General features: G+C 34.4%; 1 protein-coding gene across 2 annotated transcripts in view; it reads right to left on the bottom strand.

The window, feature by feature from the left end:
* Positions 1-13,456, bottom strand: part of CFTR (CF transmembrane conductance regulator) — a 103,241-nt gene that overhangs the window by 81,064 nt on the left and 8,721 nt on the right. For both annotated transcript variants that reach the window (XM_087723644.1, XM_087723643.1), the window contains exon 2: positions 2,387-2,497. Coding sequence is in view for 1 of the 2 variants with exons in the window: in XM_087723643.1 (XP_087579769.1) it covers positions 2,387-2,497 (111 nt within the window). In the remaining variant the exon portion in view is untranslated. The remainder of the gene's footprint in view (positions 1-2,386; positions 2,498-13,456) is intronic.

The raw sequence follows: 13,456 nt of genomic DNA, 5'->3' as shown, positions 1-13,456 counted from the left end.
CATGGCAGCCGAAGCAGCAGCAAAGCAGAGGCTGACACCCTTGTTGGTTTTTGGTTATTACTTTGTTTACTTCTAGGTGTTCACTAATTCGTTGTTTGATTATCTTTTCCAGAATCTTTCCTGGTATTGAGGTCAGGTTGATAGATCTGTGGTTTCCTGGATCTATTTTTTTTTCCTTTTTTTGAAGAGGGGAACCACATCAGCTCTTTTCCAGTTCTCTGGCACTTCCCCGGTGCTCCAGGATCTCTGAAAGATATAGTTCAGTGGTTCTGAGTTCTCGTCTGCCAGTTCCTTCAGGGGTGTAATCCATCCGGTCCTGATTATTTGAACTCACCTAGGGTAGACAGGTGCTCACTTACCATTTTCTTCCCTATTTCAACTTGTGTTCCTAAACTGATTTTTGTGGTGATGTTATTGATAGGTTGGACTGGTTTATCCCTTTGTGTAAAGACAGATGCAAAAAAATGAATTAAATAGTTCTGCTTTCTCCCTGTTGCTTGTCACCTTCTTGCCACTTTATCCCAACAATGGACCAATTGTTTCCTTGACTTTTTTCTTGTTTTGACATGTTAAAAGAAGCTTTTTTTGTTATTTTTTTACTTTTGTCACAAGCCTTTCTTCATTGTGAGCCTTAGCTTTCCTCACTTCATCTTTACAGGCTCAGGCTATTTGCTGATATTCTGCCTTAGTTATGTCCCACTCTTTCCACTTCTTATGCTTATCTTTTTTGTCTTTCAATTTGTCAGAGAGTTTTTTATGCAGCCATGCTGGTTTCTTTGGGGAGCTGTTATTTTTCTTCTTCATTGGTATTGTGCAGAAATGTTCTGTATCAATTAATTCCTTGTCCCCGCTGTTCAGTTTAAATGTTTATCCAGAAAATCTGTGAATTTAATGCCAAGTAACTCATTCCCTTTCTTGGAATGGTGCAAACCATCTCTTTTGCACAGTTTTTCATTGGACCAGCTGCAGGCATCATGACTAATAAAACCAAAGCCTTCCCCTTTAAACCACTCCTTTAGCCACACATTAAACTCTGCTACATGCTGGCCCTTCCCTTTTTGTTCCTTATATACTGGTAAAACCTCTGAAAAGATAAGCCTACAACCTATACTACTAAATTCATATCCCAAGCTCTGGAAATCATTCTTCATAGAAAGTACATTTTTGGGGGAAAGATCATTTGTGCCAAGATGTATAATAGCATCAACGTCACAGTCCTTACTTGCATTCTTGACTATCTTAAGAATATGCCTAATTTAATTAGCAGAAATTCAAAGTAGAAAAAAATCCATGCTGATCTTAGATTTATTAATGCAATTTGGTTTCTTTTTCATACAGTCTAGTCTGGTTCTTGGGTATGTACAAAATTTGTTTTTGAAACCATTTTTAACAGATTTTGGAAGCTTTTTTTAATTGTATAATCATAGATTATAAATTACAATATTTGGTTCATATATTAACCTTGAACAAAATCCAACCATTAAATGATTGTTTACTTGAAAATAGAGAGTTTTTTTTATCATACGATAAATAAATATAGAGATTTGTTTATCATAGGATGTGGGGGAGAAATGGTTCATCCTCATCATTTTCATTAATATTATATAAATTGAAGTTTTGATGGTATATCAGAAATGATTTGTTAAAAAGCTTTTCACTGGACTGGGATCCTAAGAATCTTTCAATTTCTAAGTGGCTTACAAATATAATTGAAGGCTATTTTCAAATAAATTTCTAGATTATGTATATGAAAATAATTCCTTTAAAGAACTAATGCTGCAATCCAAGTATTAATGTCTGAGCAAGATTTACATTTGAACATATGCCTGAGATTATATTGTAGAGAATCAGTTTGATGTTGTGGTTAAGGCATCAGGTAGGAGACTTGCATTCTAGTCCTTAGGCACAAAGTTAATTAGGTGACTTTGGATAAGTCACTTTCTGTCAGTTCTAGGAAGCAGGCAATGACAAAACACTTCTGAAAAACCTTGCCAAGAAAACTACAGGGACTTACCAAGCAGTCAGCAGGAGTCAAGGTTGACTTGAAGGCACATGGACATAAAAAAAGGATTATACTGTACATTAATATTTTTTAAATCAGCACTATATCGATTATGATATCTGGCTGACTAAAATGCAATTTGTGTTAAAGGGTCTTCGACCTGAACTGAGGAGAATCTATTTCTAAATTCCACTCCACAATTTATTGGGTAACAATAGGCCAGTTTTTCTTACTCAACCCAATCGCCTTTACAGAATTATATTTCTGAAAATGAAATAAGAGACCACTAACATATGCCATGTAGGATATTCAAAAGAAAAGTAGGAGAAAAATAATAATTGGCATATAAATAACATTATACGCTTCCAAATATGTAATACATACCTTTCTAATTTTTCAGAGAGATTATCAGCAGAATCTGAAGCAGGGATTTGATAAATATCTGATAATTCCAGACGTTGTCTATAGCCCTTTTGCAAAATAGGCTTTGTCCATCTGCAAAATAATACAAGTGTTTTAAAATCAATCTACACATTTATATAACATATGACATAAGTTGGTTTTTAGTTTTCTTTTTTTATATAGCTTTTCCTAGCCCTCCAGTATCACATGATGATTGCACAATCATGCATGTTGGTGTAATAAATAAATAAATATTAAGATGCAGAACAAATCTGCATAATTTGTTGCAAGTCCTCAAGGGGCGCCTATGGATTACTGATGTTATATGGTCAACATAGTTTTCAAATCCAGTGAATGTTTAAATCTGTGAAATTTGAGAAAAAAAGAAACTTAATATAGCACTGAATGCATCCAAGATCCTAAATATATCTGTAAGTATTATTTGGATCATTACCTCTTGAATATCCATTACATAAAATTTGTCCTTTTTAAAATCACTCCTCATAAAGTTTTCAGGACTTCTTCAGACTTCTCTTGTGAATCCAGAAAGCAAAAGTTATTCAAATATTTTTTTCTGGTTTAAAAACTGTACATTTCTTTAAGCAGTGAAACGTCCATCAGTTCTGTTTGTATATGTAGAATATATTTCTCCATATTCTCTTTAATTCACACATTTAAGTCCACATTCCACATTCCAATTAATTTCACACTTATCAATTGTAGTTTGTTCATTTTCTGTAACTTCATTGACACAAGATCTAGATATCAAGTAATTTTGAAGAACAAAATTCAGAAACATCAATCAAAGATTTTTGCTCCAATCTTTCTTAATGAAATACATTATCATCTATCTTCCTATAGTGTCAAACCTTCAAGGTCCCACTATCATGTTTCTTCTTTTTTTAAAAACCAAATAATCACCATTTTCCACAGGAAAAATTAATTCAACTCTATAACTGCAAGTCCATATGAATCCTTAGTCCATTGTTAACTTTCTAAAAACCATATTCCATTTATGCTTTCAATATTTAATCCAAAAATATTATTTTCCAGAACTTTAAAAATGTTAACTACAACTATTTTTCAAAGAGAAAGACAAATCACTTGATGATTATAATAAATTTGCCAATCCAAAGAATCTTAATAATTCCAAAACAGAAAAAACGCTCCAGAAACTGATTAAGAAATGAAGTTCATCTGTGCTTTATGTCTTTAAAAAGCAGTGTTACAAGTGTGAATTTGGTGGTGGCTCTTGACTCCCAGCCAACCACAAAACAGCAAATTCCTATGGTCTAGCTGTTTGGAGCCATATAGATTATCTCAATGATCTCTCCTTCCTCCAGAGATATTTTGCCACTCTGGACCAACCATTAGCTGTAGTTTTCCTAGGAAGTGCAGTCCCAATGCCAACAGATCACCATAGCACTCACCAGAATTTGCTCAACAACCCCGATAATTTGCAAGGCCTAATATGTTGGTTAAGCATTTAGGAAATGAAATTAATTTAATTTATCAATTAAATTATCACAAAAAAGAGCATTACAGACATGGTTTAAAAAACTATTTAGTATCTTGTATTCGGATACTATATGACAGAGTCAGTTTGTGCTACTGGCTAAGGTACCAAGGTAGAAACCAGAAGACTATGAGTTCTCGAACCAACCTTAGGTACGAAAGCTATCTTGGTTCCATTAGCCAACCTATGTTGTCAGGCTCAGGCAACAAGGCAATTGCAGTTTTTATTAATTATTAATAAATTAGTTAATTAATTAATCAACAGCTAAAATTATATTTATTTATCTGTTACATACAAGAGGTCTTTCTGAATCAAGCAGTTTCCTAATATGCCAAATGCTATATTGGCTGGGAAATCTGTGACTTGCAATCCTTAGCCGGTTGGACAGTACAGTGTTGAGAAAGCTTGCCAGAAAAACAATCCAAAATATGGAAGCTTCTGAAAAGAACTAAAAACATGCATCAGTACCTCCTCTTCATAAATGCAATTTTATCTTTCAGATAAGAAAACCCTGAACATTTATTTCATTTCCATTGATAAGAAAAAGATAAAGAAGTAATGCAAAACAGAAATGTTCCAGTGTAGTACACGTCCTGAATAATTCTGATTTTACTCATATGACTAAAACATTTCAACAGTTTTTAGAATGATTATAAATCATCCCAGCCTATTTCATATCATATTTGGGGAAAATGTTTCTAATAAGCCCTATATGCTTATTTAATTTTATTTAAAATCTGATTAGCATTTTCCCAATATTAAAGAAAAAAGATGAGGTGACTCTTGTATCATTCTAGGAAAACACCATGTGAATCTCAAAGATTGCTCTTTGAATCAAGAGGGTGTTCTATTTTAATACAATAATAGAATAGCAGAGTTGGAAGGGACCTTGGAGGTCTTCTAGTCCAACCCTCTGCCTAGGCAGGAAACCCTATACCTGTCAGCCTCTGCTTTTCTGCTGCTTCGGCTGCCATTGAAACGGGGAGGGAGGGCATGGTATTTGGGAGGGGACTGATTGTTGTGCTGGAGGAAGATTCTGGAGTTTCTACTGCCCGTCTTACTGCGCATGCGGAGGAGGTTTCCCGCCAAGGCCAACGGCACTGACATTCCATCTTGGTGATGCCTTTCAAAGTTATCTTGCACCTGACACTTGGGAGAATTATGATTGGACTGTGCATGGGATGCCAAGGAGTGGGGAATGGGTTATACAATATATCCTTTGCTTTCGCGCCTAAATAATCAGACTTCGCTTTGCTACGCTTCTGTTCATTTATAATTAGTAAAAGTACACTTGATTTCTATCAATGGAGTCTTGTGGTTTTCTTTCCTGATTATCCAATGAAGAGGTGCTGACAATACTGTTTCAGACAAATGGCTATCCAACATCTTCTTAAAGATTTCTTTCATCTTATACTTCTTATTTTATCTTATACTTCTTTTATACAGCTACAATGAAGAAAATAATATATAAATAATATGTCTTCATGCATGCCTAATCAACAAAAGTTACACTGGAATACACACACACAGAGAGAGGGGGGAAGGGAGGGCACACCTAGTTCATTTTCAACTTTAAAGAGGACATTGGCATGGACTTATTCTTGAACAAAATTGTACTCAACTAAAGAAAAATAATGCTGCACAGTTTTTTATATGAGCACATTTATGTTTATCTAGCCATCCAAGTCATATTATTTGCAGATAAAGTATATAGCTTATTGCTGAAATAAAACTTGGTAGATAAACATAGTCCATTGTTTAAACTGATCTTAGGTACAAGCAAACATTTGCTGCTACTACTGCTGCTGCTATAACTCCATGTAGTAATAGGAAACAATTCATTCTTACTTTATTGGGAATGGATTAAGAGTTTGAAGTTAGCTACCATTTGTACATTAAATAGTTTTACCTTCTATTTCTTTCTTTGTTGCCACAATATGTAATATTTTGGCAAGGATAAACTTTCCCAATAGTAATATTTTTATATGCCAAAGTACGTTCTAAGATGCATGTGATTATATCAATATAAGGTAGATTCTTGCACATCTTGTAATTCATGTTCTTGATTTCACTCCTGATGAAAAATTGTTTTTGCTATTCAGATTCATTGTCTAATAGAATGACAATTAATCATTACTGGTACAGCACTAAATGGGATAGTATTCTAAGTTGGACATTTTATTTTGCAACTATAACATTCCAAAAATATGCACTGTTTTACCCTGCTGATCAGTGGAAACCAATGGAAAAGATGAGATTGAGACAATACTTTGAAGTCCCCAAAGTGTTGGGGAGGATTCAAATTCAAGCTACTGTAATTGTCCAGGTTTTCCAGTATTTCAACACTAATGCTTCTACCTATCAATCTATCACTTTATGGAAATCCAGTCCAGTACATATTCCTATTTACATGAGCTGATCATGTAATGGTTATTTATCAAATTTTGCTACTGCCCATCTCACACACAAAGAACATATTTCCCTATTGGAATACACTAGCACATTGCAACACTATTTCTGGGCTACCAGAATTCTACAAATAATTTTGAAATGTCTCCTTGGCACCTTGGCTTCAAATTATTTGAGTTTGGCTGGTAGGAAAATTTAAAACCATGGCTGCTCAATAACTTTCCATTTGCAATAGCCACTGTAGTAAGTTTGGCAACCTACATTATTACCTATAACAAGCAGTTAGACATCTGCTCAAATTTCATGAAGGCATATGGCTTTTCCATATGTTCTCAGTCTTCGTTATGACTTGAACCCTAACCCTAACCCAACCCTACTTCAGTGGGGCAACAAAGGCTAAAGATCTCATTCCTACTAAAGTTCTCATTCCCTCATGCAAGGCTTTATGTACATCCTCCATTCAGAAAATTCTGGGCTGGTAAATAAGCATATAAGCTCTTAAGTGAGTCTCAATCTTTAACCAGAATAGCCTTTTCAGTAGGTAAAACTAGACACAGAGTGATATAATTAAATTCGATTGTCTAAAAATTGGTAGAGCACATCAAAGCACAGAGAGTAAAGGCATCTTGGAACTCTCAGATTTATTATTCCAAAAATTATTCCAAAAGCCCAGACAAGATAGTGCAACTCTGACTTTATTCTACTCATAATAATTTCTTATTTCAAACACAAAGAATTATAGGTAGTCCTCAACTTACAAATAGTTCATCTGAAGTTACATCACTGGAAAAATCCATTTTTGAACCTTAAACAAAAATTGAACCCTTCAGTACAGAGTATACTATCTTAACAACAGCACTTAAGAAGTATATTTGTTTTTATAAAACTTTACAAACAAAAGGGTTATTAGTGTTTAAAGGACATCAACATTCCTCATTCTTGGAAATAAATGTCAAACAGAATGTAAAAACAATAGAATAAAAAAGGGTATCTTATTGTCAAAATTTGTGTTTTGTGCAATATTCTGGATCTACATTTTGCTTGAAAATGAAGTAGACAGGAAAGAAATACAGGTAGTTTCCTTGACTTACAACTACAGTTGAGCCCAAAATTTCTGTTCTTAAGTGAAACATTTGTTAAGTGTGTTTTGCCCCATTTTATGACCTTTCTTGCCACGGCTGTTAAGTGAATCATTGCAGTTGATAAGTTAGTAACATGATTGTTAAGTGAATTGTTAAAGGAAAAGTAACCATGAAAATAAAAAGAATAAATAGCTAAAGGTCAGGTGGTAAAATATTTGAAAACATTTTAAATATTTATTAACTCAGTGAAGGTGACCAGCTAAACCTATAATTTTCATGGCAACTTAGTCTCTTGTTCTAACATTACTGGCATAATAACATAGCAGCTTGAATTTGCAGCTTAACCAAGTATAAAATAACAAGCTGGATTTGGTTCCAAATCTTTCAGGGTGGAATGTTCCCATTCAGCATTTCAGACAGTCATAGCATGCAATATTCATTATATCCATTTGCTACACTTCTCCACCCAATTGGTATTCTGATTTTGCCATAGCTAAAAATTAGCCTATTCATTTGCACTTATCACTTATTTTTCTGAATTTTTATAAATCTCCGACACTTAAGAACTTCTTAATCACTCCCCCTTGACTCCATATCTATCACCTAAATTAATTATTGTGTATGGGATTGTATGTGTATGTGTATAGCGTATACACCAAAGAAAGGTGGAATTTGTGTATCTCGAAAAACCACATATTTGAAAATTGTAATTTTGATGCATTTTGATCCACTCTATAAGGTTTAAATTCAACCCCAAAAGTAACACTAATGGCGGGATGTGGATATAATTGCACAAATTCAAAATGACATTTTCTGTTTCAAAAAAGTTACAGAAAAAAATAATGAAACCAGTTTGCCTATCAAGAAAAGAATGTGGCATGATTACACCATACCATACAAACATGGTTGAGATTTTTTCTCCTTATTTTTATGACCATAGCAAAATAAGTAGGGAGCATTATGCTCTTATCTTTCAAAGGCACTCTCAAAAGTATATCTATATACTACACACTCATTTAAAAAATTGTTCTGCATTTAACAAAGAATTTGATACTAATTATTAACACACTTCTTTCTCCTGTTAAGCGCAGCATGATTTCTTGGAATCAATTACAAAACAATAATCTAACCTATAATTCTCTCAAAATAATAATTTTGAGTGGTCAACATTTTAGGATTCAATACGGTGACCCAAATTAAAACAGAAGTTTCTACATGATTGCTGGACTCTCTTAAATATGGTAAAGACATAATTTAGTCAAGCTCATTGCTTCTTTGACACAACTCACTATGGAAGCATCCATGTTCTTATGGGATGTTTTTCTGATTTCCCAATCTAACCCATATTCCTGCAACTTTATCTTTCTCTCTCATCTATTAACCAAGCCCAACAGTTTATTTTTCAAGTTCAGCCAAGGTCAAATAGACCTTCCCAATGCACTAAAAGGTATATTGTACATTTGTAAATTAAAATTATAGATTCCCTTCTCACCCTCTATGGTGGTTATGTGTCTTTCTCAATCACAGGTCTTCTATAAGATGAAAGTTCTGTTCAGTATCTTGGCTGTTCCTAGCATTGCACTATTCTACACAAGAGCTCTCAGGTTGTTCCTAGGATTGTTGGTGCCATTCTTCCAGCTTAGCAATCATATCCTAAAATGCTCCTACCACCACCCAGACCACCACCCAGACCACTCAGGCCTTTACTTTCCACATCTTCTCAAGTTCCTCCTTCGGAATCTGGTACTCTCCAGCTTCTCATACTCCTTTTTTGTGATGTTGCTGTCACCTGGCACTGCCACATCCATCACCACAACTGTCTTCTTGTCTTTGTTTACTACCATGATGTCTGCTTGATTGGCCAGTATCTGCCTGTCCATTTAGATCTGAAAGTTCCATAGGATCTTAACCCTGAATTCTCCATGATCTTCTGTGGAATCTCCAATCTGGGCTTAGAAGGATCTAGACAATAAATTCTACAGATGCTCTTGTACACAATGCCACATACGTACTTGGTTCTGTCATTCAGTATATGTTGTTCCTGCCTGCATCTTACATCCTGCCATTATATGTTGGATTCTCTATAAGCCTCTCTGTATAGTCTGCATCTTGGATCCTGTCTATTAATCCCTGCTTCTATAGATCTGGTGTTTAGTGCCTGTTCCTATGCTGTTATGATGACATCTCAGTGCCGTCTTTTAGCTAGCTCAAGACAAGAGAATCTGGAATTATACAATTTAAATTTGCAGGATCTATGAAGATAGATAGAGATAATGTCTTAGCTATCACCACTGGGCTACCCCTTCACTGAAGCATAAAAATAAACTTCCTATACTTCCTCCTTCCTATAATTGATTTTTCTTCTACAGATTTTCTGAGTCAGGAGGACAGAAAATCTTGACAGATGAGAAGAGGTTTTAAATCTTTTGGCCCACCAGAATCACACATTGTCATTCAAGCAGATCACTCCAGTCTATCCAGAGTCTAGGGGGGGGAAGTCTTCAAGGTCCATTTGAAGGATCGTGAAATGAGGAATAAAATAAAATAAATGGGGAAGAATAGGAGAGGAAGTAGAATGTATTGCATTGCACTAGTATATGATTTCAGTAGCATATCTAGGCATTTAAAGGATGTCTTCCTGAAACAACTGGCTGCTGTCAGTCGTTTGACAGTAATAGTGCTGTTATTATGGGCACATATTCAGGAAGCTTAGAAGAAACAAGAGTATTATATAGATAAAGAAGGAAAACAAGTTCCACCTCTTCTTTTCATTATTAAGTAACCAAATACTCTTTATAAGAATGATACAAGTTCCAGTGTAAATAGGGCATTGTCTTAACTCTTATTTGCTTTATAACTTTTTTCCCCTTTTAAACATTTCCTCCTTTAATCAATGTCTTTGGTTCTGTTTGTTCAACTTTTCTCAACTTCCTATATCAGTAAATGAAAATACAGAAGGTTTTCTTTTTTTCTGTGAAATTGCCTCAAGACTTTTACAATTCCTGTCCTTAAGTACAATGTTTACCTATCTACTCCATATAGGGTTATAATGTTCCAATAACACGCTAAGCAGCAAACTTTATGTAATTATCTTAAATTGAGAGTCTTGGCAAAATGTACTGACTTTTCTTTTTCTTAATGTTGACAAATATGCTTGAAAGAGAAATAGGTGCGTTAATATTATTGAGTGTGATATTTGTTCTCCAGGAATTATTTCTCTAAAGTGTCCCACAGTAATAGTTGAAAAGGTATGCTGAGTAGTTACAGCAGCCTTTGTCCTTCTTGAAGAAGCTCTCTTATCTGTGCTTGAAATTAGGAATAATAGAACAACATTTTACTCAGGCTTTAAAATAGCTTTCTCAAACATTGCTTATGTGCTGGAGCTGCACTTTGCTTATGTGCTGGAGCTGCACTTCTCAGAATTCTGGGAAGTACACTTCAATATCTGGAATATGCTAGGTTAGAAAAGCTAGTGTAAACTGAATTCTGCACACCTGCTGGTTGTTCCATAAATTGAAGACAGATTGGTACTTCCCAGCAGTGATATTTCTAAATCTATGTAATTCATGTCACAAGTAAAAAAATAAAGACTTCATTTGCAGCTGGAAAGCTCAATAAGGTTATTTTAGAACAGCTACCACCTCCTAAGCAACAGCAGCACTGGGTGTTTCTCAAGACAGCACTGTCTCCTAGCAGGTTCAGCACAAGTAATCTTGCACACATACCATTGCATGTGCCAGAATGCTATCAACACTATCATTTTCCAACTATTATATCCAGCAACTACCCTTTTCAAATACTCTACTTTATTCCAAAACTGGTGTGGAGAATCAAAATAAAGAGCTTCCAAACACCAGATCATTGACATACTTTTACATATATGATATATTATATATAAGGCTTCTAAAGAAGAGCAATGGTTTTTCTACATGACGATCAGTTAAAACATCTGCATCATATTTCCACCACTATGCAAAAGTCCTTGTGTCTACACTGGATCTTCAGGAAACAAAAAATAGGAAGAAAAGTTCATCAGATTAATCAATGGAAGAGCGGGAATATCAATATTCACCTACTTCTCTGAAACCCACCTATCTTATTTCCTTACTGTATTTTCTTGCACTATTAAAAAAAAACAGGGAGTGGTGCTTACTGTGGGAGCAAGTGACAAATATATATCTTACAGTAATTCTGATTTCAACATGAAGGAAATCCAAGAACTCGAGAGAAATAAGAATTTTCATCAGTCGCTAATGCTGTAATTCTTCAGAAGTACCCTCAGCCTAGCTATTTGGAACCTTCAGATTATTATGAGTATATGGGAGACCCAATATTACATCAGCTTAGAAATGCAATAAAAAAGTTTCAGAACCAGTGGAGAGCAATAATCATTCCTGTAAGAGTTTCTATCTGTGCTTTCTTTTGCAGAAAGGTTCCTATTGCCTAATCATTTTTCTGTCAACAGCTACATTCTCTATGAGCTAATCTGTTGGTCTCCTCATCTTAGGCACAGCACAAGTAATCAGTGGGTGAGTTAGAATAAAAAAATAGAAGGGGATGCACATTATTAATAGGCAATCTCTTTCTTCTGTTTCTGATATTCTTTTCTTTTCCTGTTGAAGAAGCAGTTTGCCGTCATGGATAAATAGCTCTTACGAGAAGTCTGGAGTGCAGGTAGATCTTAAATTAGGCCATCATCAACTTTTTAAACTATGTGGGGGACACAGTTAAGTACAACAACTTTAAGGGTTTTATTCTATCAACTTATAGTATTCATTTTGGGACAAAAACTAATCGACCACAACCCACTTTGAAGCATGTGCAGAAGAATTATATTTATATGGATGGATTTTTAAATATCTTAAATGATAATAAATGAATTCTCAAATCCACAATTCACATATGTAATTTGTGTCAGTCTATATTGGTTAATGTAACATACAGAACTAATTACAGAATAGTAAAAGCTGTAGAGAAAAGCAGGCATCTAAATGCCTTGGAAATATTTATATCAAGCTTCTACAGATAAGAGCTGTCCTGCAGTGCTCAGCAAGACATCTTTTTAAAATGATTCTATTATCCTCCCTCTATTGCAGGTCTACAGAAAAAAATCCTAGAAGGTTCCTTAATTAATAGATGCTTTCAGTACTATAATGTTTCATACATAATAGCTTCAGCAGCTTTGAGTGAGCAAGAACCATTAAAAACTAATATAGAGAATTGGTAGGGATAAATTGGTGTCAGGGAATTATGCTAAACCATTTATACATCACACTCAATCAGATTTTTTTTACTACAGTATGATTTATTACATGTTACAATTGGATAGGTTCAAACAATGAAAGTTTCCTTTGAATCAAGCTTGACTCCTGGTGCCTTCATAGACAAATACAATGTAATTTTTTTAGCAACAATACTGAAATGTTTTGTTATTGTACTCCTTCAATATATTTATTAATTTTACTTCCCAGTCTAATCTATAAGCCTTTGATTTATTAGTTGCTTATTATTCAATCTTTCTGATCATTTTGAGCTCAGTTAAGATTGATTACAAAAGATTTGTAAACTATAAAGCATGGTTTCCAAAAATCTCAATAGTTGGGTTCACATAATTTACAAACAAAGTCCAAACAAAGAGATCAGTGGTGTGAATCCTGTCTCAATGTCTCTAAGTCAAATTTTCATTGGGTTGATTGGCTCAAATGCCAAATAAAGTTAGAAATATCACTGTCTCCTGGGCATTTGCAAAGGCATTAACACATAATCAGAATGACTTATATTGATTATATATATTACTGGCCTCACAATAACATCACATTAAATTCAAGTGCCATATGAGGCTCAGTATATTTCAATCAAGCATTTATGGATCAGTAGAAAATCTCATGCAGATGCTATATGAAAGTAAGGCTGCTGAGGATTACATGGATTGAAACAGATGGCATTTCACTTCTTTTCAACTGCATAATATTCTATGAAAAGAATTCTCTACCCAACTATTTCTACACAAGAGAACAAAAATTGTTACTCAAAGTTCTGGCTACC

Source organism: Thamnophis sirtalis, unplaced genomic scaffold (assembly GCF_051295495.1).
Source record: "Thamnophis sirtalis isolate CommonGarterSnake01/CBP01778 unplaced genomic scaffold, rThaSir2_p1.2 scaffold_9, whole genome shotgun sequence".
NCBI classification, from domain to species: Eukaryota; Metazoa; Chordata; class Lepidosauria; order Squamata; family Natricidae; genus Thamnophis; species Thamnophis sirtalis.
The sequence above is the reverse complement of the archived record's forward strand: the minus strand, read 5'-3'. Positions and strand labels throughout refer to the sequence as shown.